This window comes from Coregonus lavaretus, assembly GCF_964263955.1.
Source record: "Coregonus lavaretus genome assembly, contig: HAP1_SCAFFOLD_5003, whole genome shotgun sequence".
Taxonomy (NCBI): domain Eukaryota; kingdom Metazoa; phylum Chordata; class Actinopteri; order Salmoniformes; family Salmonidae; genus Coregonus; species Coregonus lavaretus.
In genome coordinates this window covers 11716-37071 of record NW_028164636.1, presented here as the reverse complement: position 1 = coordinate 37071, position 25356 = coordinate 11716, and the positions used below count along the sequence as shown (strand labels likewise).

General features: G+C 46.2%; 1 protein-coding gene across 3 annotated transcripts; it reads right to left on the bottom strand.

Moving 5' to 3' along the window:
• Positions 1–237: 237 nt before the first annotated feature.
• LOC311116829 (small ribosomal subunit protein uS11m-like) lies at positions 238–25273 on the bottom strand. 3 transcript variants are annotated; one of them, XR_014611475.1, is made up of 8 exons: positions 25069–25273; positions 23833–23937; positions 9192–9290; positions 7679–7808; positions 4320–4385; positions 564–1444; positions 408–441; positions 238–363 (listed from the first exon to the last, which is right to left on the bottom strand). XR_014611475.1 is itself a non-coding variant. In XM_084191863.1 (6 exons), exons 1-6 carry the CDS (start codon positions 25152–25154, stop codon positions 1337–1339), a joined length of 594 nt encoding a protein of 197 aa, XP_084047989.1. In that variant the 5' UTR covers positions 25155–25273; the 3' UTR covers positions 238–1336. The 3 variants fall into 3 exon arrangements, 1 of the variants encoding a protein (XP_084047989.1); XR_014611474.1 differs by lacking the exon at positions 408–441 and having other exon boundaries at positions 476–1444; XM_084191863.1 differs by having other exon boundaries at positions 238–1444.
• Positions 25274–25356: the final 83 nt, after the last annotated feature.

Here is a 25356-nt window from a genome sequence, read left to right as displayed (position 1 = left end):
CAGCTCAGAGACGCTAGCCTATAGTTACCAACTGTACAGCAGTGGACCAGATGGCTTCTTTTGTACATTGTAACATGTTTGGTTTCAAAGGGCTAACTCGACTATGTATGTTGTGTTGTCCAGTAATGAGTTAAATACTGTACTCATGTTCTATTTGTTCTCACTAAAGATAGTCAATCTCTAAAGATTGAATGGATGATATAAACTAAGACCAAATTGATCCACTCCAGACAAAAACACTGGTAAATAATACTGTTTATTTGGAAATGGAAAGTTGAGTTCAAATATCAGTGTCCAATTATGCCGAGATGACTGTGCCTTGACTTTTGGAATGGGAGATGGTGTTCATGGAGGAGATGGAGCCTACAGTTGATGGTGTACGATGGTGTTCATGGAGGAGATGGAGCCTACAGTTGATGGTGTTCATGGAGGAGATGGAGCCTACAGTTGATGGTGTTCATGGAGGAGATGGAGCCTACAGTTGATGCTGTGCGGTGGTGTTCATGGAGGAGATGGAGCCTACAGTTGATGCTGTGCGGTGGTGTTCATGGAGGAGATGGAGCCTACAGTTGATGGTGTACGATGGTGTTCATGGAGGAGATGGAGCCTACAGTTGATGCTGTGCGGTGGTGTTCATGTGTTCTTGGGTCATTGTATGTAAAACAAAAAAAAGAACTGAAGAGGTTTTCAAGAATAGGAGAAACTGTTTTTGATGTCCTCATAATATCAATATACCTTGATGGAACCATGTAAAGTTAACGTGGTCTTCCAGAGGAGGAACGTTTGACTAGTTGACAAACAGGGTTGTTTCTGTCAAACTGTCTGCATATGTTCTGGTTGTTCACCTCGTGTTCGTGGTAGTGACAGTGTATCCATCGGTCACTCACCTGTACAAACCAGATGGACTGATCTGACCAGGTTCTCTCCTGCTGTAAGCCTTGGATTTATACCACATGTTGTACAAGGGGTTTTGGGTGTAAATGGATTTAATAAACCTAGAAATAATGGGAACTTTAAAACAGCCTCGTTCTAGATTCATCTATCTGTTACTAGATGTGCTGCTACATGCATTTAGAGCCAGTTTCCCCAGACACAGATTAAGCCTAGTTCTGGACTGAAAATTATTTTCCATTGAGATTCTACATTGAGCTTGTTTTTCAGTCCAGGGCTTAAATCTGTGTCCGGGAAACCGGCCCTGAATGTTTTACCAACATTCCTGCATGTATTTTCCAAAATGCTTAAATACCAGTAAAGAAAATCATCTTCATACAACAACTTTAAGCGTGTTACAAGACAGATGGCTGGACCCCTGCAGTCCATGATGGTATGGTCCTGTTCATATTCTTCTAGCCTTGCGAGGGCGACAACCATTGTGTGGTACGGGGGTGTTGTCAGTGATGGACACAACCTCCAATCCTCCCATGGTCAGACCCTTGATGGCAGACTGCACAGAGAAAGAAATGCATCATGGAACCCAATCAATCAATCAATCAATCAATCAATCACGAGGCTCTAACGTCTTTTCCTAGTAAGTCTGTACAAGATTCTGACTGAACAGACATGAGAAGAGATTCAAAACCAGGTATGACTTCAGGGTGGGGGGGGAAAAGATGCATCATGTCCTGTATCATGTAAACTATGTGGTATGACTTCAGTGGGGGGGGAAAAGATGCATCATGTCCTGTATCATGTAAACTATGTGGTATGACTTCAGTGTGGGGGGGGAAAAGATGCATCATGTCCTGTATCATGTAAACTATGTGGTATGACTTCAGGGTGGGGGGGAAAAGATGCATCATGTCCTGTATCATGTAAACTATGTGGTATGACTTCAGTGGGGGGGAAAAGATGCATCATGTCCTGTATCATGTAAACTATGTGGTATGACTTCAGTGGGGGGGAAAAGATGCATCATGTCCTGTATCATGTAAACTATGTGGTATGACTTCAGTGGGGGGGAAAAGATGCATCATGTCCTGTATCATGTAAACTATGTGGTATGACTTCAGTGGGGGGGGAAAAGATGCATCATGTCCTGTATTATGTAAACTATGTGGTATGACTTCAGTGTGGGGGGAAAAGATGCATCATGTCCTGTATCATGTAAACTATGTGGTATGACTTCAGTGGGGGGGAAAAGATGCATCATGTCCTGTATCATGTAAACTATGTGGTATGACTTCAGTGGGGGGGAAAAGATGCATCATGTCCTGTATCATGTAAACTATGTGGTATGACTTCAGTGTGGGGGGAAAAGATGCATCATGTCCTGTATCATGTAAACTATGTGGTATGACTTCAGTGGGGGGGAAAAGATGCATCATGTCCTGTATCATGTAAACTATGTGGTATGACTTCAGTGGGGGGGAAAAGATGCATCATGTCCTGTATCATGTAAACTATGTGGTATGACTTCAGTGGGGGGGAAAAGATGCATCATGTCCTGTATCATGTAAACTATGTGGTATGACTTCAGGGTGGGGGGGAAAAGATGCATCATGTCCTGTATCATGTAAACTATGTGGTATGACTTCAGGGTGGGGGGGAAAAGATGCATCATGTCCTGTATCATGTAAACTATGTGGTATGACTTCAGTGTGGGGGGGAAAAGATGCATCATGTCCTGTATCATGTAAACTATGTGGTATGACTTCAGTGTGGGGGGGAAAAGATGCATCATGTCCTGTATCATGTAAACTATGTGGTATGACTTCAGTGGGGGGGAAAAGATGCATCATGTCCTGTATCATGTAAACTATGTGGTATGACTTCAGTGGGGGGGAAAAGATGCATCATGTCCTGTATCATGTAAACTATGTGGTATGACTTCAGTGGGGGGGAAAAGATGCATCATGTCCTGTATCATGTAAACTATGTGGTATGACTTCAGTGGGGGGGGAAAAGATGCATCATGTCCTGTATTATGTAAACTATGTGGTATGACTTCAGTGTGGGGGGAAAAGATGCATCATGTCCTGTATCATGTAAACTATGTGGTATGACTTCAGTGGGGGGGAAAAGATGCATCATGTCCTGTATCATGTAAACTATGTGGTATGACTTCAGTGTGGGGGGAAAAGATGCATCATGTCCTGTATCATGTAAACTATGTGGTATGACTTCAGTGGGGGGGAAAAGATGCATCATGTCCTGTATCATGTAAACTATGTGGTATGACTTCAGTGGGGGGGAAAAGATGCATCATGTCCTGTATTATGTAAACTATGTGGTATGACTTCAGTGTGGGGGGAAAAGATGCATCATGTCCTGTATCATGTAAACTATGTGGTATGACTTCAGTGGGGGGGAAAAGATGCATCATGTCCTGTATCATGTAAACTATGTGGTATGACTTCAGTGGGGGGGAAAAGATGCATCATGTCCTGTATCATGTAAACTATGTGGTATGACTTCAGTGTGGGGGGGAAAAGATGCATCATGTCCTGTATCATGTAAACTATGTGGTATGACTTCAGTGTGGGGGGGAAAAGATGCATCATGTCCTGTATCATGTAAACTATGTGGTATGACTTCAGTGTGGGGGGGGAAAAGATGCATCATGTCCTGTATCATGTAAACTATGTGGTATGACTTCAGTGTGGGGGGGGAAAGATGCATCATGTCCTGTATCATGTAAACTATGTGTATGACTTCAGTGTGGGGGGAAAAGAAGCATCATGTCCTGTATCATGTAAACTATGTGGTATGACTTCAGTGGGGGGAAAAGATGCATACTAGTGTCCTCGTATCATGTAAACTATGTGGTGAATGACTTCAGTGGGGGAAAAGATGCATCATGTCCATGTATCATGTAAACTATGTGGTATGACTTCAGTGTGAGGGGGAAAAGATGCATCATCCTGTATCATGTTCGAGGGGGAAAGAGCTACTAGTGTGGGGGGGGAAAAGATGCATCATGTCCTGTATCATGTAAACTATGTGGTATGACTTCAGTGTGGGGAAAAGATGCATCATGTCCTGTATCATGTAAACTATGTGGTATGACTTCAGTGTGGGGGGAAAAGATGCATCATGTCCTGTATCATGTAAACTATGTGGTATGACTTCAGTGTGGGGGGGAAAAGATGCATCATGTCCTGTATCATGTAAACTATGTGGTATGACTTCAGTGTGGGGGGGAAAAGATGCATCATGTCCTGTATCATGTAAACTATGTGGTATGACTTCAGTGTGGGGGGGGAAAAGATGCATCATGTCCTGTATCATGTAAACTATGTTTATCTCTACTTGTGTTTTATGTCAATTCTGCATTTCTTCAGTTTGTCCAACTGTGATCACGTCATCAAAAAGGTACTCACCAAGCGTCCAGGACCCAGACCTTTCACCGACACACGGACAAACGTCACCCCCGCCGCTGTGGCCTTCTGCTCAGGAGAAGAAGAAGAAGAAGAATACGTGATCATTTATCAGGAAACACAAATGTATATTTTTGCCGCGCTGCATTTGATTTAGGCTCTACTGCCATCTTGTGGAAAACCGACGTATCACACCCTTGTTCTGCGTTCTTGTAGCAGCCAGACTAACTATTAACTTTGTCCATTGGCTATATTATATCCACATGGTCTCATCAGACTAACTATTAACTTTGTCCATTGGCTATATTATAACCCCATGGTCTCATCAGACTAGAACTATTAACTGGATCCATTGGCTATATTATATCCACATGGTCTCATCAGACTAACTATTAACTGGGTCCATTGGCTATATTATATCCACATGGTCTCATCAGACTAGAACTATTAACTGGGTCCATTGGCTATATTATATCCACATGGTCTCATCAGACTAGAACTATTAACTGGGTCCATTGGCTATATTATATCCACATGGTCTCATCAGACTAACTATTAACTGGGTCCATTGGCTATATTATATCCACATGGTCTCATCAGACTAGAACTATTAACTGGGTCCATTGGCTATATTATATCCACATGGTCTCATCAGACTAGAACTATTAACTGGGTCCATTGGCTATATTATATCCACATGGTCTCATCAGACTAGAACTATTAACTGGGTCCATTGGCTATATTATATCCACATGGTCTCATCAGACTAGAACTATTAACTGGGTCCATTGGCTATATTATATCCACATGGTCTCATCAGACTAACTATTAACTGGGTCCATTGGCTATATTATATCCACATGGTCTCATCAGACTAACTATTAACTGGGTCCATTGGCTATATTATATCCACATGGTCTCATCAGACTAACTATTAACTGGGTCCATTGGCTATATTATATCCACATGGTCTCATCAGACTAACTATTAACTGGGTCCATTGGCTATATTATATCCACATGGTCTCATCAGACTAACTATTAACTGGGTCCATTGGCTATATTATATCCACATGGTCTCAGACTAGAACTATTAACTGGGTCCATTGGCTATATTATATCCACATGGTCTCATCAGACTAGAACTATTAACTGGGTCCATTGGCTATATTATATCCACATGGTCTCAGACTAGAACTATTAACTGGGTCCATTGGCTATATTATATCCACATGGTCTCATCAGACTAGAACTATTAACTGGGTCCATTGGCTATATTATATCCACATGGTCTCATCAGACTAGAACTATTAACTGGGTCCATTGGCTATATTATATCCACATGGTCTCATCAGACTAACTATTAACTGGGTCCATTGGCTATATTATATCCACATGGTCTCATCAGACTAGAACTATTAACTGGGTCCATTGGCTATATTATATCCACATGGTCTCATCAGACTAACTATTAACTGGGTCCATTGGCTATATTATATCCACATGGTCTCATCAGACTAGAACTATTAACTGGGTCCATTGGCTATATTATATCCACATGGTCTCATCAGACTAACTATTAACTGGGTCCATTGGCTATATTATATCCACATGGTCTCATCAGACTAGAACTATTAACTGGGTCCATTGGCTATATTATATCCACATGGTCTCATCAGACTAGAACTATTAACTGGGTCCATTGGCTATATTATATCCACATGGTCTCATCAGACTAGAACTATTAACTGGGTCCATTGGCTATATTATATCCACATGGTCTCATCAGACTAGAACTATTAACTGGGTCCATTGGCTATATTATATCCACATGGTCTCATCAGACTAGAACTATTAACTGGGTCCATTGGCTATATTATATCCACATGGTCTCATCAGACTAACTATTAACTGGGTCCATTGGCTATATTATATCCACATGGTCTCATCAGACTAACTATTAACTGGGTCCATTGGCTATATTATATCCACATGGTCTCATCAGACTAACTATTAACTGGGTCCATTGGCTATATTATATCCACATGGTCTCATCAGACTAGAACTATTAACTGGGTCCATTGGCTATATTATATCCACATGGTCTCATCAGACTAACTATTAACTGGGTCCATTGGCTATATTATATCCACATGGTCTCATCAGACTAACTATTAACTGGGTCCATTGGCTATATTATATCCACATGGTCTCATCAGACTAGAACTATTAACTGGGTCCATTGGCTATATTATATCCACATGGTCTCATCAGACTAACTATTAACTGGGTCCATTGGCTATATTATATCCACATGGTCTCAGACTAGAACTATTAACTGGGTCCATTGGCTATATTATATCCACATGGTCTCATCAGACTAGAACTATTAACTGGGTCCATTGGCTATATTATATCCACATGGTCTCATCAGACTAGAACTATTAACTGGGTCCATTGGCTATATTATATCCACATGGTCTCATCAGACTAGAACTATTAACTGGGTCCATTGGCTATATTATATCCACATGGTCTCATCAGACTAGAACTATTAACTGGGTCCATTGGCTATATTATATCCACATGGTCTCATCAGACTAGAACTATTAACTGGGTCCATTGGCTATATTATATCCACATGGTCTCATCAGACTAGAACTATTAACTGGGTCCATTGGCTATATTATATCCACATGGTCTCATCAGACTAACTATTAACTGGGTCCATTGGCTATATTATATCCACATGGTCTCATCAGACTAGAACTATTAACTGGGTCCATTGGCTATATTATATCCACATGGTCTCATCAGACTAGAACTATTAACTGGGTCCATTGGCTATATTATATCCACATGGTCTCATCAGACTAGAACTATTAACTGGGTCCATTGGCTATATTATATCCACATGGTCTCATCAGACTAGAACTATTAACTGGGTCCATTGGCTATATTATATCCACATGGTCTCATCAGACTAACTATTAACTGGGTCCATTGGCTATATTATATCCACATGGTCTCATCAGACTAGAACTATTAACTGGGTCCATTGGCTATATTATATCCACATGGTCTCATCAGACTAGAACTATTAACTGGGTCCATTGGCTATATTATATCCACATGGTCTCATCAGACTAGAACTATTAACTGGGTCCATTGGCTATATTATATCCACATGGTCTCATCAGACTAACTATTAACTGGGTCCATTGGCTATATTATATCCACATGGTCTCATCAGACTAACTATTAACTGGGTCCATTGGCTATATTATATCCACATGGTCTCATCAGACTAGAACTATTAACTGGGTCCATTGGCTATATTATATCCACATGGTCTCATCTTACCACTGCAGCGGAGATGCCTGCTGTCTGGGCAGCGATGGGAGTGGCCTTCTTGACATTCCTGAACCCCTCTGTTCCACATGATGTTCTGACCATGTACTGGCCCTCACTGTCTGTCACCTGGACATGTGTACTGGGGGGGACACATTACAATCTATCAGCTGGGGGGGACACATTACAATCTATCACCTGGACATGTGTACTGGGGGGGACACATTACAATCTATCAGCTGGGGGGGACACATTACAATCTATCAGCTGGGGGGGACACATTACAATCTATCAGCTGGGGGGGACACATTACAATCTATCAGCTATTCACATCACTGTCTGTCACCTGGACATGTGTACTGGGGGGGACACGTTACAATCTATCAGCTATTCACATCACTGTCTCTCACATTACAATCTATCAGCTATTCACATCACTGTCTGTCACCTGGACATGTGTACTGGGGGGACACATTACAATCTATCAGCTGGACATGTGTACTGGGGGGGACACATTACAATCTATCAGCTATTCACATCACTGTCTGTCACCTGGACATGTGTACTGGGGGGACACATTACAATCTATCAGCTATTCACATCACTGTCTGTCACATTACAATCTATCAGCTATTCACATCACTGTCTGTCACCTGGACATGTGTACTGGGGGGGGACACATTACAATCTATCAGCTATTCACATCACTGTCTGTCACCTGGACATGTGTACTGGGGGGGACACGTTACAATCTATCAGCTATTCACATCACTGTCTGTCACATTACAATCTATCAGCTATTCACATCACTGTCTGTCACCTGGACATGTGTACTGGGGGGGACACGTTACAATCTATCAGCTATTCACATCACTGTCTGTCACCTGGACATGTGTACTGGGGGGGACACATTACAATCTATCAGCTATTCACATCACTGTCTGTCACCTGGACATGTGTACTGGGGGGGACACATTACAATCTATCAGCTATTCACATCACTGTCTGTCACCTGGACATGTGTACTGGGGGGGACACGTTACAATCTATCAGCTATTCACATCACTGTCTGTCACCTGGACATGTGTACTGGGGGGGACACGTTACAATCTATCAGCTATTCACATCACTGTCTGTCACCTGGACATGTGTACTGGGGGGGACACATTACAATCTATCAGCTATTCACATCACTGTCTGTCACCTGGACATGTGTACTGGGGGGGACACATTACAATCTATCAGCTATTCACATCACTGTCTGTCACATTACAATCGATCAGCTATTCACATCACTGTCTGTCACATTACAATCTATCAGCTATTCACATCACTGTCTGTCACATTATAATCTATCAGCTATTCACATCACTGTCTGTCAGCAGGACATGTGTACTGGGGGGACACATTACAATCAATCAGCTGGACATGTGTACTGGGGGACACACGTTACAATCTATCAGCTATTCACATCACTGTCTGTCACATTACAATCTATCAGCTATTCACATCACTGCCAGCTTACTTGTTATATGTAGCTTTGACGTGTGCTATCGGCAACTCTTCATACTTCTTCCCAGCCCATCTCAGTGCGCTGTCCTGGCCAGGCAACGGAGGGAGGTGACTTAGGGAGGAGGAAGAAACATCGTCAAACTGTTAGAAACTTCCAAACAATTGTTCCCGAAAATCCTTGACAAATCAACCATTTCAAAGTCAGATTCGTTTCCGATTCAAAAGCAGCATACTAAGAATAGAGGAAGAAATGTGCTTCTATGGAAGTCTGTTCCCTTAGCCCTGGATCATGGAAGTCTGTTCCCTTAGCCCTGGATCATGGAAGTCTGTTACCTTAGCCCTGGATCATGGAAGTCTGTTCCCTTAGTCCTGGATCATGGAAGTCTGTTCCCTTAGCCCTGGATCATGGAAGTCTGTTCCCTTAGCCCTGGATCATGGAAGTCTGTTACCTTAGCCCTGGATCATGGAAGTCTGTTCCCTTAGTCCTGGATCATGGAAGTCTGTTCCCTTAGCCCTGGATCATGGAAGTCTGTTCCCTTAGCCCTGGAAGTCTGTTCCCTTAGCCCTGGATCATGGAAGTCTGTTACCTTAGCCCTGGATCATGGAAGTCTGTTCCCTTAGTCCTGGATCATGGAAGTCTGTTCCCTTAGCCCTGGAAGTCTGTTCCCTTAGCCCTGGAAGTCTGTTCCCTTAGTCCTGGATCATGGAAGTCTGTTCCCTTAGCCCTGGATCATGGAAGTCTGTTACCTTAGCCCTGGATCATGGAAGTCTGTTCCCTTAGCCCTGGAAGTCTGTTCCCTTAGCCCTGGATCATGGAAGTCTGTTCCCTTAGCCCTGGATCACAGCTGTCTGTTCCCTTAGCCCTGGATCATGGAAGTCTGTTACCTTAGCCCTGGATCACAGCTGTCTGTTCCCTTAGCCCTGGATCATGGAAGTCTGTTCCCTTAGTCCTGGATCATGGAAGTCTGTTCCCTTAGCCCTGGATCATGGAAGTCTGTTCCCTTAGCCCTGGATCATGGAAGTCTGTTCCCTTAGTCCTGGATCATGGAAGTCTGTTCCCTTAGCCCTGGATCATGGAAGTCTGTTCCCTTAGCCCTGGAAGTCTGTTCCCTTAGCCCTGGATCATGGAAGTCTGTTCCCTTAGTCCTGGATCATGGAAGTCTGTTCCCTTAGCCCTGGATCATGGAAGTCTGTTCCCTTAGCCCTGGATCATGGAAGTCTGTTCCCTTAGCCCTGGATCATGGAAGTCTGTTACCTTAGCCCTGGATCACAGCTGTCTGTTCCCTTAGCCCTGGATCATGGAAGTCTGTTCCCTTAGCCCTGGATCATGGAAGTCTGTTCCCTTAGTCCTGGATCATGGAAGTCTGTTCCCTTAGCCCTGGATCATGGAAGTCTGTTCCCTTAGCCCTGGAAGTCTGTTCCCTTAGCCCTGGATCATGGAAGTCTGTTCCCTTAGTCCTGGATCATGGAAGTCTGTTCCCTTAGTCCTGGATCATGGAAGTCTGTTCCCTTAGCCCTGGATCATGGAAGTCTGTTCCCTTAGTCCTGGATCATGGAAGTCTGTTCCCTTAGCCCTGGATCATGGAAGTCTGTTCCCTTAGCCCTGGATCATGGAAGTCTGTTCCCTTAGTCCTGGATCATGGAAGTCTGTTCCCTTAGTCCTGGATCATGGAAGTCTGTTCCCTTAGCCCTGGATCATGGAAGTCTGTTCCCTTAGTCCTGGATCATGGAAGTCTGTTCCCTTAGCCCTGGATCATGGACGTCTGTTCCCTTAGCCCTGGAAGTCTGTTCCCTTAGCCCTGGATCATGGAAGTCTGTTCCCTTAGTCCTGGATCATGGAAGTCTGTTCCCTTAGCCCTGGATCATGGAAGTCTGTTCCCTTAGTCCTGGATCATGGAAGTCTGTTACCTTAGTCCTGGATCATGGAAGTCTGTTCCCTTAGTCCTGGATCATGGAAGTCTGTTCCCTTAGCCCTGGATCATGGAAGTCTGTTCCCTTAGTCCTGGATCATGGAAGTCTGTTCCCTTAGCCCTGGAAGTCTGTTCCCTTAGCCCTGGATCATGGAAGTCTGTTCCCTTAGTCCTGGATCATGGAAGTCTGTTACCTTAGTCCTGGATCATGGAAGTCTGTTCCCTTAGCCCTGGATCATGGAAGTCTGTTCCCTTAGTCCTGGATCATGGAAGTCTGTTCCCTTAGCCCTGGATCATGGAAGTCTGTTCCCTTAGCCCTGGATCACGGAAGTCTGTTCCCTTAGTCCTGGATCATGGAAGTCTGTTCCCTTAGCCCTGGATCATGGAAGTCTGTTCCCTTAGCCCTGGATCATGGAAGTCTGTTCCCTTAGCCCTGGAAGTCTGTTCCCTTAGCCCTGGATCATGGAAGTCTGTTCCCTTAGCCCTGGATCATGGAAGTCTGTTCCCTTAGTCCTGGATCATGGAAGTCTGTTACCTTAGTCCTGGATCATGGAAGTCTGTTCCCTTAGTCCTGGATCATGGAAGTCTGTTCCCTTAGCCCTGGATCATGGAAGTCTGTTCCCTTAGCCCTGGATCATGGAAGTCTGTTCCCTTAGCCCTGGATCATGGAAGTCTGTTCCCTTAGTCCTGGATCATGGAAGTCTGTTACCTTAGTCCTGGATCATGGAAGTCTGTTCCCTTAGTCCTGGATCATGGAAGTCTGTTCCCTTAGCCCTGGATCATGGAAGTCTGTTCCCTTAGCCCTGGATCATGGAAGTCTGTTCCCTTAGCCCTGGAAGTCTGTTCCCTTAGTCCTGGATCATGGAAGTCTGTTCCCTTAGTCCTGGATCATGGAAGTCTGTTCCCTTAGCCCTGGAAGTCTGTTCCCTTAGTCCTGGATCATGGAAGTCTGTTCCCTTAGCCCTGGATCATGGAAGTCTGTTCCCTTAGTCCTGGAAGTCTGTTCCCTTAGTCCTGGATCATGGAAGTCTGTTCCCTTAGTCCTGGATCATGGAAGTCTGTTACCTTAGTCCTGGATCATGGAAGTCTGTTCCCTTAGTCCTGGATCATGGAAGTCTGTTCCCTTAGTCCTGGATCATGGAAGTCTGTTCCCTTAGCCCTGGAAGTCTGTTCCCTTAGCCCTGGATCATGGAAGTCTGTTCCCTTAGCCCTGGATCATGGAAGTCTGTTCCCTTAGCCCTGGATCATGGAAGTCTGTTCCCTTAGCCCTGGAAGTCTGTTCCCTTAGTCCTGGATCATGGAAGTCTGTTCCCTTAGTCCTGGATCATGGAAGTCTGTTACCTTAGCCCTGGATCATGGAAGTCTGTTCCCTTAGCCCTGGATCATGGAAGTCTGTTCCCTTAGCCCTGGAAGTCTGTTCCCTTAGTCCTGGATCATGGAAGTCTGTTCCCTTAGTCCTGGATCATGGAAGTCTGTTCCCTTAGTCCTGGATCATGGAAGTCTGTTACCTTAGCCCTGGATCATGGAAGTCTGTTCCCTTAGTCCTGGATCATGGAAGTCTGTTCCCTTAGCCCTGGAAGTCTGTTCCCTTAGTCCTGGATCATGGAAGTCTGTTCCCTTAGTCCTGGATCATGGAAGTCTGTTCCCTTAGCCCTGGATCATGGAAGTCTGTTCCCTTAGTCCTGGATCATGGAAGTCTGTTCCCTTAGCCCTGGATCATGGAAGTCTGTTCCCTTAGCCCTGGATCATGGAAGTCTGTTCCCTTAGTCCTGGATCATGGAAGTCTGTTCCCTTAGCCCTGGAAGTCTGTTCCCTTAGTCCTGGATCATGGAAGTCTGTTCCCTTAGCCCTGGATCATGGAAGTCTGTTACCTTAGCCCTGGATCATGGAAGTCTGTTCCCTTAGCCCTGGATCATGGAAGTCTGTTCCCTTAGCCCTGGATCATGGAAGTCTGTTACCTTAGTCCTGGATCATGGAAGTCTGTTCCCTTAGCCCTGGATCATGGAAGTCTGTTCCCTTAGCCCTGGATCATGGAAGTCTGTTCCCTTAGCCCTGGATCATGGAAGTCTGTTCCCTTAGCCCTGGATCATGGAAGTCTGTTCCCTTAGCCCTGGATCATGGAAGTCTGTTACCTTAGTCCTGGATCATGGAAGTCTGTTCCCTTAGCCCTGGATCATGGAAGTCTGTTCCCTTAGTCCTGGATCATGGAAGTCTGTTCCCTTAGCCCTGGATCATGGAAGTATGTTCCCTTAGCCCTGGATCATGGAAGTCTGTTACCTTAGCCCTGGATCATGGAAGTCTGTTCCCTTAGCCCTGGATCATGGAAGTCTGTTCCCTTAGCCCTGGATCATGGAAGTCTGTTCCCTTAGCCCTGGATCATGGAAGTCTGTTCCCTTAGCCCTGGATCATGGAAGTCTGTTCCCTTAGCCCTGGATCATGGAAGTCTGTTCCCTTAGCCCTGGATCATGGAAGTCTGTTCCCTTAGTCCTGGATCATGGAAGTCTGTTCCCTTAGCCCTGGATCATGGAAGTCTGTTCCCTTAGCCCTGGAAGTCTGTTCCCTTAGCCCTGGATCATGGAAGTCTGTTCCCTTAGCCCTGGATCATGGAAGTCTGTTCCCTTAGCCCTGGATCACAGCTGTCTGTTACCTTAGCCCTGGATCATGGAAGTCTGTTCCCTTAGTCCTGGATCATGGAAGTCTGTTCCCTTAGCCCTGGATCATGGAAGTCTGTTACCTTAGTCCTGGATCACAGCTGTCTGTTCCCTTAGCCCTGGATCATGGAAGTCTGTTCCCTTAGCCCTGGATCATGGAAGTCTGTTCCCTTAGCCCTGGATCATGGAAGTCTGTTCCCTTAGTCCTGGATCATGGAAGTCTGTTCCCTTAGTCCTGGATCATGGAAGTCTGTTCCCTTAGCCCTGGATCACGGAAGTCTGTTACCTTAGTCCTGGATCATGGAAGTCTGTTCCCTTAGTCCTGGAAGTCTGTTCCCTTAGTCCTGGATCATGGAAGTCTGTTCCCTTAGCCCTGGATCACGGAAGTCTGTTACCTTAGTCCTGGATCATGGAAGTCTGTTCCCTTAGCCCTGGATCACGGAAGTCTGTTACCTTAGTCCTGGATCATGGAAGTCTGTTCCCTTAGTCCTGGAAGTCTGTTCCCTTAGTCCTGGATCATGGAAGTCTGTTCCCTTAGCCCTGGATCATGGAAGTCTGTTACCTTAGCCCTGGATCATGGAAGTCTGTTACCTTAGTCCTGGATCATGGAAGTCTGTTCCCTTAGCCCTGGAAGTCTGTTCCCTTAGCCCTGGATCATGGAAGTCTGTTCCCTTAGCCCTGGAAGTCTGTTCCCTTAGCCCTGGATCATGGAAGTCTGTTCCCTTAGCCCTGGATCATGGAAGTCTGTTACCTTAGCCCTGGATCATGGAAGTCTGTTCCCTTAGCCCTGGATCATGGAAGTCTGTTCCCTTAGCCCTGGATCATGGAAGTCTGTTACCTTAGCCCTGGATCATGGAAGTCTGTTCCCTTAGCCCTGGATCATGGAAGTCTGTTACCTTAGTCCTGGATCATGGAAGTCTGTTCCCTTAGTCCTGGATCATGGAAGTCTGTTCCCTTAGCCCTGGATCATGGAAGTCTGTTCCCTTAGCCCTGGATCATGGAAGTCTGTTACCTTAGTCCTGGATCATGGAAGTCTGTTCCCTTAGTCCTGGATCATGGAAGTCTGTTCCCTTAGTCCTGGATCATGGAAGTCTGTTCCCTTAGCCCTGGATCATGGAAGTCTGTTCCCTTAGCCCTGGAAGTCTGTTCCCTTAGCCCTGGAAGTCTGTTCCCTTAGCCCTGGATCATGGAAGTCTGTTCCCTTAGTCCTGGATCATGGAAGTCTGTTCCCTTAGCCCTGGATCATGGAAGTCTGTTCCCTTAGTCCTGGATCATGGAAGTCTGTTACCTTAGTCCTGGATCATGGAAGTCTGTTCCCTTAGTCCTGGATCATGGAAGTCTGTTCCCTTAGCCCTGGATCATGGAAGTCTGTTCCCTTAGCCCTGGATCATGGAAGTCTGTTCCCTTAGCCCTGGATCATGGAAGTCTGTTCCCTTAGTCCTGGATCATGGAAGTCTGTTACCTTAGTCCTGGATCATGGAAGTCTGTTCCCTTAGTCCTGGATCATGGAAGTCTGTTCCCTTAGCCCTGGATCATGGAAGTCTGTTCCCTTAGCCCTGGATCATGGAAGTCTGTTCCCTTAGCCCTGGAAGTCTGTTCCCTTAGTCCTGGATCATGGAAGTCTGTTCCCTTAGTCCTGGATCATGGAAGTCTGTTCCCTTAGCCCTGGAAGTCTGTTCCCTTAGTCCTGGATCATGGAAGTCTGTTCCCTTAGCCCTGGATCATGGAAGTCTGTTCCCTTAGTCCTGGAAGTCTGTTCCCTTAGTCCTGGATCATGGAAGTCTGTTCCCTTAGTCCTGGATCATGGAAGTCTGTTACCTTAGTCCTGGATCATGGAAGTCTGTTCCCTTAGTCCTGGATCATGGAAGTCTGTTCCCTTAGTCCTGGATCATGGAAGTCTGTTCCCTTAGCCCTGGAAGTCTGTTCCCTTAGCCCTGGATCATGGAAGTCTGTTCCCTTAGCCCTGGATCATGGAAGTCTGTTCCCTTAGCCCTGGATCATGGAAGTCTGTTCCCTTAGCCCTGGAAGTCTGTTCCCTTAGTCCTGGATCATGGAAGTCTGTTCCCTTAGTCCTGGATCATGGAAGTCTGTTACCTTAGCCCTGGATCATGGAAGTCTGTTCCCTTAGCCCTGGATCATGGAAGTCTGTTCCCTTAGCCCTGGAAGTCTGTTCCCTTAGTCCTGGATCATGGAAGTCTGTTCCCTTAGTCCTGGATCATGGAAGTCTGTTCCCTTAGTCCTGGATCATGGAAGTCTGTTACCTTAGCCCTGGATCATGGAAGTCTGTTCCCTTAGTCCTGGATCATGGAAGTCTGTTCCCTTAGCCCTGGAAGTCTGTTCCCTTAGTCCTGGATCATGGAAGTCTGTTCCCTTAGTCCTGGATCATGGAAGTCTGTTCCCTTAGCCCTGGATCATGGAAGTCTGTTCCCTTAGTCCTGGATCATGGAAGTCTGTTCCCTTAGCCCTGGATCATGGAAGTCTGTTCCCTTAGCCCTGGATCATGGAAGTCTGTTCCCTTAGTCCTGGATCATGGAAGTCTGTTCCCTTAGCCCTGGAAGTCTGTTCCCTTAGTCCTGGATCATGGAAGTCTGTTCCCTTAGCCCTGGATCATGGAAGTCTGTTACCTTAGCCCTGGATCATGGAAGTCTGTTCCCTTAGCCCTGGATCATGGAAGTCTGTTCCCTTAGCCCTGGATCATGGAAGTCTGTTACCTTAGTCCTGGATCATGGAAGTCTGTTCCCTTAGCCCTGGATCATGGAAGTCTGTTCCCTTAGCCCTGGATCATGGAAGTCTGTTCCCTTAGCCCTGGATCATGGAAGTCTGTTCCCTTAGCCCTGGATCATGGAAGTCTGTTCCCTTAGCCCTGGATCATGGAAGTCTGTTACCTTAGTCCTGGATCATGGAAGTCTGTTCCCTTAGCCCTGGATCATGGAAGTCTGTTCCCTTAGTCCTGGATCATGGAAGTCTGTTCCCTTAGCCCTGGATCATGGAAGTATGTTCCCTTAGCCCTGGATCATGGAAGTCTGTTACCTTAGCCCTGGATCATGGAAGTCTGTTCCCTTAGCCCTGGATCATGGAAGTCTGTTCCCTTAGCCCTGGATCATGGAAGTCTGTTCCCTTAGCCCTGGATCATGGAAGTCTGTTCCCTTAGCCCTGGATCATGGAAGTCTGTTCCCTTAGCCCTGGATCATGGAAGTCTGTTCCCTTAGCCCTGGATCATGGAAGTCTGTTCCCTTAGTCCTGGATCATGGAAGTCTGTTCCCTTAGCCCTGGATCATGGAAGTCTGTTCCCTTAGCCCTGGAAGTCTGTTCCCTTAGCCCTGGATCATGGAAGTCTGTTCCCTTAGCCCTGGATCATGGAAGTCTGTTCCCTTAGCCCTGGATCACAGCTGTCTGTTACCTTAGCCCTGGATCATGGAAGTCTGTTCCCTTAGTCCTGGATCATGGAAGTCTGTTCCCTTAGCCCTGGATCATGGAAGTCTGTTACCTTAGTCCTGGATCACAGCTGTCTGTTCCCTTAGCCCTGGATCATGGAAGTCTGTTCCCTTAGCCCTGGATCATGGAAGTCTGTTCCCTTAGCCCTGGATCATGGAAGTCTGTTCCCTTAGTCCTGGATCATGGAAGTCTGTTCCCTTAGTCCTGGATCATGGAAGTCTGTTCCCTTAGCCCTGGATCACGGAAGTCTGTTACCTTAGTCCTGGATCATGGAAGTCTGTTCCCTTAGTCCTGGAAGTCTGTTCCCTTAGTCCTGGATCATGGAAGTCTGTTCCCTTAGCCCTGGATCACGGAAGTCTGTTACCTTAGTCCTGGATCATGGAAGTCTGTTCCCTTAGCCCTGGATCACGGAAGTCTGTTACCTTAGTCCTGGATCATGGAAGTCTGTTCCCTTAGTCCTGGAAGTCTGTTCCCTTAGTCCTGGATCATGGAAGTCTGTTCCCTTAGCCCTGGATCATGGAAGTCTGTTACCTTAGCCCTGGATCATGGAAGTCTGTTACCTTAGTCCTGGATCATGGAAGTCTGTTCCCTTAGCCCTGGAAGTCTGTTCCCTTAGCCCTGGATCATGGAAGTCTGTTCCCTTAGCCCTGGAAGTCTGTTCCCTTAGCCCTGGATCATGGAAGTCTGTTCCCTTAGCCCTGGATCATGGAAGTCTGTTACCTTAGCCCTGGATCATGGAAGTCTGTTCCCTTAGCCCTGGATCATGGAAGTCTGTTCCCTTAGCCCTGGATCATGGAAGTCTGTTACCTTAGCCCTGGATCATGGAAGTCTGTTCCCTTAGCCCTGGATCATGGAAGTCTGTTACCTTAGTCCTGGATCATGGAAGTCTGTTCCCTTAGTCCTGGATCATGGAAGTCTGTTCCCTTAGCCCTGGATCATGGAAGTCTGTTCCCTTAGCCCTGGATCATGGAAGTCTGTTACCTTAGTCCTGGATCATGGAAGTCTGTTCCCTTAGTCCTGGATCATGGAAGTCTGTTCCCTTAGTCCTGGATCATGGAAGTCTGTTCCCTTAGCCCTGGATCATGGAAGTCTGTTCCCTTAGCCCTGGAAGTCTGTTCCCTTAGCCCTGGAAGTCTGTTCCCTTAGCCCTGGATCATGGAAGTCTGTTCCCTTAGTCCTGGATCATGGAAGTCTGTTCCCTTAGCCCTGGATCATGGAAGTCTGTTCCCTTAGTCCTGGATCATGGAAGTCTGTTACCTTAGCCCTGGATCATGGAAGTCTGTTCCCTTAGTCCTGGATCATGGAAGTCTGTTCCCTTAGCCCTGGAAGTCTGTTCCCTTAGCCCTGGATCATGGAAGTCTGTTCCCTTAGCCCTGGATCATGGAAGTCTGTTCCCTTAGTCCTGGAAGTCTGTTCCCTTAGTCCTGGATCATGGAAGTCTGTTCCCTTAGTCCTGGATCATGGAAGTCTGTTCCCTTAGTCCTGGATCATGGAAGTCTGTTACCTTAGCCCTGGATCATGGAAGTCTGTTCCCTTAGCCCTGGATCACGGAAGTCTGTTACCTTAGTCCTGGATCATGGAAGTCTGTTCCCTTAGTCCTGGAAGTCTGTTCCCTTAGTCCTGGATCATGGAAGTCTGTTCCCTTAGCCCTGGATCATGGAAGTCTGTTACCTTAGCCCTGGATCATGGAAGTCTGTTACCTTAGTCCTGGATCATGGAAGTCTGTTCCCTTAGCCCTGGATCATGGAAGTCTGTTACCTTAGTCCTGGATCATGGAAGTCTGTTCCCTTAGCCCTGGAAGTCTGTTCCCTTAGCCCTGGATCATGGAAGTCTGTTCCCTTAGCCCTGGAAGTCTGTTCCCTTAGCCCTGGATCATGGAAGTCTGTTCCCTTAGTCCTGGATCATGGAAGTCTGTTCCCTTAGTCCTGGATCATGGAAGTCTGTTCCCTTAGCCCTGGATCATGGAAGTCTGTTCCCTTAGTCCTGGATCATGGAAGTCTGTTCCCTTAGTCCTGGATCATGGAAGTCTGTTCCCTTAGCCCTGGATCATGGAAGTCTGTTCCCTTAGCCCTGGATCACAGCTGTCTGTTCCCTTAGTCCTGGATCATGGAAGTCTGTTCCCTTAGCCCTGGATCATGGAAGTCTGTTCCCTTAGCCCTGGATCATGGAAGTCTGTTCCCTTAGCCCTGGATCATGGAAGTCTGTTCCCTTAGCCCTGGATCACAGCTGTCTGTTCCCTTAGTCCTGGATCATGGAAGTCTGTTCCCTTAGCCCTGGATCATGGAAGTCTGTTCCCTTAGCCCTGGATCATGGAAGTCTGTTCCCTTAGCCCTGGATCATGGAAGTCTGTTCCCTTAGTCCTGGATCATGGAAGTCTGTTCCCTTAGCCCTGGATCATGGAAGTCTGTTCCCTTAGCCCTGGAAGTCTGTTCCCTTAGCCCTGGATCATGGAAGTCTGTTCCCTTAGCCCTGGATCATGGAAGTCTGTTCCCTTAGCCCTGGAAGTCTGTTACCTTAGTCCTGGATCATGGAAGTCTGTTCCCTTAGCCCTGGATCATGGAAGTCTGTTCCCTTAGCCCTGGATCATGGAAGTCTGTTCCCTTAGCCCTGGATCATGGAAGTCTGTTCCCTTAGCCCTGGATCATGGAAGTCTGTTCCCTTAGTCCTGGATCATGGAAGTCTGTTCCCTTAGCCCTGGATCATGGAAGTCTGTTACCTTAGCCCTGGATCATGGAAGTCTGTTCCCTTAGCCCTGGATCATGGAAGTCTGTTCCCTTAGCCCTGGATCATGGAAGTCTGTTCCCTTAGCCCTGGATCATGGAAGTCTGTTCCCTTAGTCCTGGATCATGGAAGTCTGTTCCCTTAGCCCTGGATCATGGAAGTCTGTTCCCTTAGCCCTGGATCATGGAAGTCTGTTCCCTTAGCCCTGGATCATGGAAGTCTGTTACCTTAGCCCTGGATCATGGAAGTCTGTTCCCTTAGTCCTGGATCATGGAAGTCTGTTCCCTTAGTCCTGGATCATGGAAGTCTGTTCCCTTAGCCCTGGAAGTCTGTTCCCTTAGCCCTGGATCATGGAAGTCTGTTCCCTTAGTCCTGGATCATGGAAGTCTGTTCCCTTAGCCCTGGATCATGGAAGTCTGTTCCCTTAGCCCTGGATCATGGAAGTCTGTTCCCTTAGCCCTGGAAGTCTGTTCCCTTAGCCCTGGAAGTCTGTTCCCTTAGTCCTGGATCATGGAAGTCTGTTCCCTTAGCCCTGGAAGTCTGTTCCCTTAGTCCTGGATCATGGAAGTCTGTTCCCTTAGCCCTGGAAGTCTGTTCCCTTAGCCCTGGAAGTCTGTTCCCTTAGCCCTGGATCATGGAAGTCTGTTCCCTTAGTCCTGGATCATGGAAGTCTGTTCCCTTAGCCCTGGATCATGGAAGTCTGTTCCCTTAGTCCTGGATCATGGAAGTCTGTTCCCTTAGCCCTGGAAGTCTGTTCCCTTAGCCCTGGATCATGGAAGTCTGTTCCCTTAGTCCTGGATCATGGAAGTCTGTTCCCTTAGCCCTGGAAGTCTGTTCCCTTAGCCCTGGATCATGGAAGTCTGTTCCCTTAGTCCTGGATCATGGAAGTCTGTTCCCTTAGCCCTGGAAGTCTGTTCCCTTAGCCCTGGATCATGGAAGTCTGTTCCCTTAGTCCTGGATCATGGAAGTCTGTTCCCTTAGCCCTGGAAGTCTGTTCCCTTAGTCCTGGATCATGGAAGTCTGTTCCCTTAGCCCTGGAAGTCTGTTCCCTTAGCCCTGGATCATGGAAGTCTGTTCCCTTAGCCCTGGATCATGGAAGTCTGTTCCCTTAGTCCTGGATCATGGAAGTCTGTTCCCTTAGCCCTGGATCATGGAAGTCTGTTCCCTTAGCCCTGGATCATGGAAGTCTGTTCCCTTAGTCCTGGATCATGGAAGTCTGTTCCCTTAGCCCTGGATCATGGAAGTCTGTTCCCTTAGTCCTGGATCATGGAAGTCTGTTCCCTTAGCCCTGGATCATGGAAGTCTGTTCCCTTAGCCCTGGATCATGGAAGTCTGTTCCCTTAGCCCTGGATCATGGAAGTCTGTTCCCTTAGCCCTGGATCATGGAAGTCTGTTCCCTTAGTCCTGGAAGTCTGTTCCCTTAGTCCTGGATCATGGAAGTCTGTTCCCTTAGCCCTGGATCATGGAAGTCTGTTACCTTAGTCCTGGATCATGGAAGTCTGTTCCCTTAGCCCTGGATCATGGAAGTCTGTTCCCTTAGTCCTGGATCATGGAAGTCTGTTCCCTTAGCCCTGGATCATGGAAGTCTGTTACCTTAGCCCTGGATCATGGAAGTCTGTTCCCTTAGTCCTGGATCATGGAAGTCTGTTCCCTTAGCCCTGGATCATGGAAGTCTGTTCCCTTAGCCCTGGATCATGGAAGTCTGTTCCCTTAGCCCTGGATCATGGAAGTCTGTTCCCTTAGTCCTGGATCATGGAAGTCTGTTCCCTTAGCCCTGGATCATGGAAGTCTGTTCCCTTAGCCCTGGATCATGGAAGTCTGTTCCCTTAGTCCTGGATCATGGAAGTCTGTTCCCTTAGCCCTGGAAGTCTGTTCCCTTAGTCCTGGATCATGGAAGTCTGTTCCCTTAGCCCTGGATCATGGAAGTCTGTTACCTTAGCCCTGGATCATGGAAGTCTGTTCCCTTAGCCCTGGATCATGGAAGTCTGTTCCCTTAGCCCTGGATCATGGAAGTCTGTTCCCTTAGCCCTGGATCATGGAAGTCTGTTCCCTTAGTCCTGGATCATGGAAGTCTGTTCCCTTAGCCCTGGATCATGGAAGTCTGTTACCTTAGCCCTGGATCATGGAAGTCTGTTACCTTAGTCCTGGATCATGGAAGTCTGTTCCCTTAGCCCTGGATCATGGAAGTCTGTTACCTTAGCCCTGGATCATGGAAGTCTGTTACCTTAGTCCTGGATCATGGAAGTCTGTTCCCTTAGTCCTGGATCATGGAAGTCTGTTCCCTTAGCCCTGGATCATGGAAGTCTGTTACCTTAGCCCTGGATCATGGAAGTCTGTTCCCTTAGCCCTGGATCATGGAAGTCTGTTCCCTTAGCCCTGGAAGTCTGTTCCCTTAGCCCTGGATCATGGAAGTCTGTTCCCTTAGCCCTGGATCATGGAAGTCTGTTCCCTTAGCCCTGGATCATGGAAGTCTGTTCCCTTAGCCCTGGATCATGGAAGTCTGTTCCCTTAGCCCTGGATCATGGAAGTCTGTTCCCTTAGCCCTGGATCATGGAAGTCTGTTCCCTTAGCCCTGGATCATGGAAGTCTGTTCCCTTAGCCCTGGATCATGGAAGTCTGTTCCCTTAGCCCTGGATCATGGAAGTCTGTTCCCTTAGCCCTGGATCATGGAAGTCTGTTCCCTTAGTCCTGGATCATGGAAGTCTGTTCCCTTAGTCCTGGATCATGGAAGTCTGTTCCCTTAGCCCTGGATCATGGAAGTCTGTTCCCTTAGCCCTGGATCATGGAAGTCTGTTCCCTTAGCCCTGGATCACGGCTGTCACTTCCATTACAGGACATATTGTTGCTGCAGAACGCTAAAGCTGTATCCAAACCCATTGGATGTACTGACCATAACATAGTGGTCATATCTAGAAAAGCAAAAGTTCCAAAAGGCCTAAAATAGTGTATAAGAGATCATACTAAATGTTCTGTACTGATTCCTATATTGAAGATACAACAAATATCTGTTGGTCTGATGTGATGCATTTATGAAATAGTTTCTTCCGGTTATTGATAAGCATGCACCTATTATGGAACTCTGGTAGAACTTAAAGCCCCGTGGATTGGTGAGGAATTGGAAAGCTGTCTGGTTGAAAGAGACGGGGCAAAAGGATTGGTGAAGAAGTCTGGATGCACATCTGACTGCCTGACTTACTGTTAATTGAGAAATGATGTGAACTAAACTGAACAGAAATAAGAAATGATATTATGAAACAGAGATAAATGGCAATGTGTGATAGAAAAATGCTTTGGAATATTTTAAATGAAATTATGGGCAGAAAGACTAATTCAACTCCATCTTTCATTGAATCACATTGCTCATTTATCACAAAACCTTTTGATGTTGCCAATTACTTTAATTACTATTTCATTGGCAAAGTAGGTACACTTAGGCATCATATTCATGCATAAAATACCCAATAATGAAAGAAAAGCATTGTAATTTTGAATTCTGTAAAGTTAGTGTGGGTGAGGTGGGAAAATGGTGGACTATATCGCCACTTCCTTCCTATTTGTCATATTTTTATTATCTGAGTCTGGATTTTTAAAAAAATTGTCCTCAGACCTGGAAGGAAGCCAAAGTCATTAAGCTACCCAAGAAGGCTGAATGTCTGAGGACTGTAGGGAGAAGGCTGAATGTCTGAGGACTGTAGGGAGAAGGCTGAATGTCTGAGGACTGTAGGGAGAAGGCTGAATGTCTGAGAACTGTAGGGAGAAGGCTGAATGTCTGAGGACTGTAGGGAGAAGGCTGAATGTCTGAGGACTGTAGGGAGAATGCTGAATGTCTGAGGACTGTAGGGAGAAGGCTGAATGTCTGAGGACTGTAGGGAGAAGGCTGAATGTCTGAGGACTGTAGGGAGAAGGCTGAACTAGAGTTTGAGAGGGATAGTATTACCTGAATTCTTTGGAACTTTTCCCAGGTGTGGCCGTGACGCTAGCAGCTTCTTGCAACCTGACAGCACTGGAGCTCACTGCTCTCTGCAGACCGGTGGTTCCACAACTACAAAACATAAAACAATCATCAACACAGCAACTTCAAACCACCTTCAAAAACAGGCAGCCAGAAGCTGCATGCAGCAATGTGATTATTGCTCACAAACTGGCTAGCAAGTGTTGATAAATCACAAACTGGCTAGCAAGTGTTGATAAATCACTGTTCATTTTGAGATACTCCAGTAACTGCACAGATCATACATTTCTGCTACCTACACTGAACATAAATATAAACGCCATGTAAAGTGTTGGTCCCATGTTTCATGAGCTGAAATAAAAAATTGCAGAAAAAGCTTATTTCTCTCAAATTTTGTACACAAACCTGTTAGTGAGCATTTCTCCTTTGCCAAGATAATCCATCCACCTGACAGGCGTGGCATATCAAGAAGCTGATTAAACAGCATGATCATTACACAGGTGCACCTTGTGCTAAAACAATAAAAGGCTACTTTAAAATGTGCAGTTTTGTCACACATACAATGCCACAGATGTCTCAAGTTTTGAGGGAGCGTGTAATTGGCATACTGACTGCAGGAATGTCACCCAGAGCTGTTGCCAGAGAATTGAATGTTAATTTCTCTACCATAAACTGCCTCCAATGTCGTTTTAGAGAAGTTGGCAGTACGTCCAAACGGCATCACAACCACAGACCACCCGTAAACACGCCAGCCCAGGACCTCCACATCCGGCTTCTTCACCTGCGGGATCGTCTGAGGGGGGTGCTGAGGAGTATTTCTGTCAGTAATGAAGCCCTTTTGTGGGGAAAACTCATTCTGATTGGCTGGGCCTGACTCCCCAGTGGGCTCCCCTATGCCCTCCCAGGCCCACCCATGGCTGCACCCCTGCCCAGTCATGTGAAATTCATAGATTAGGGAAAAATGAATTTATTTCAATTGACTCATTTCCTTACATGAACTGTAACGCGGTAAAATCTCTGAAATTGTTGCGTTTATATTTTTGTTCAGTACAGACAGCTAACAAACTAGCTAGCTAATCGGTTTAGTGAAGTGTAGCAAACTGGCAGTATATCTAAATCCAGACTACCAGTCCTCAAACTAGCATCATTAAATAACGTTATCTCGCTAGCTAGCTGTCAATTGCATGCATGGGATTTCGTATAAAAAAGCGACATACTTACATTGAGCCTCCTGCATTCAAAGAACCAGCAACCTGTTGGCAAATACTCCTGACAGAATTAGATAATATACAGTTTAATGTATACATGATTAGCTAATATATTTTAGCTACTGGAAACCAGCACGTTAGCTAGCGTTACACAACAACATGTGTGACATTGAGGAGGTTTCCACTAGATAGCACAGTCACAAAGTCAGAATTGGCTATATCGTAAATTTTCATTAAAACAGACATTTGCTTTTTGGTCTTAATTTAAGGTTATGGTTAGGCATACGGTTAGCAGTGTGGT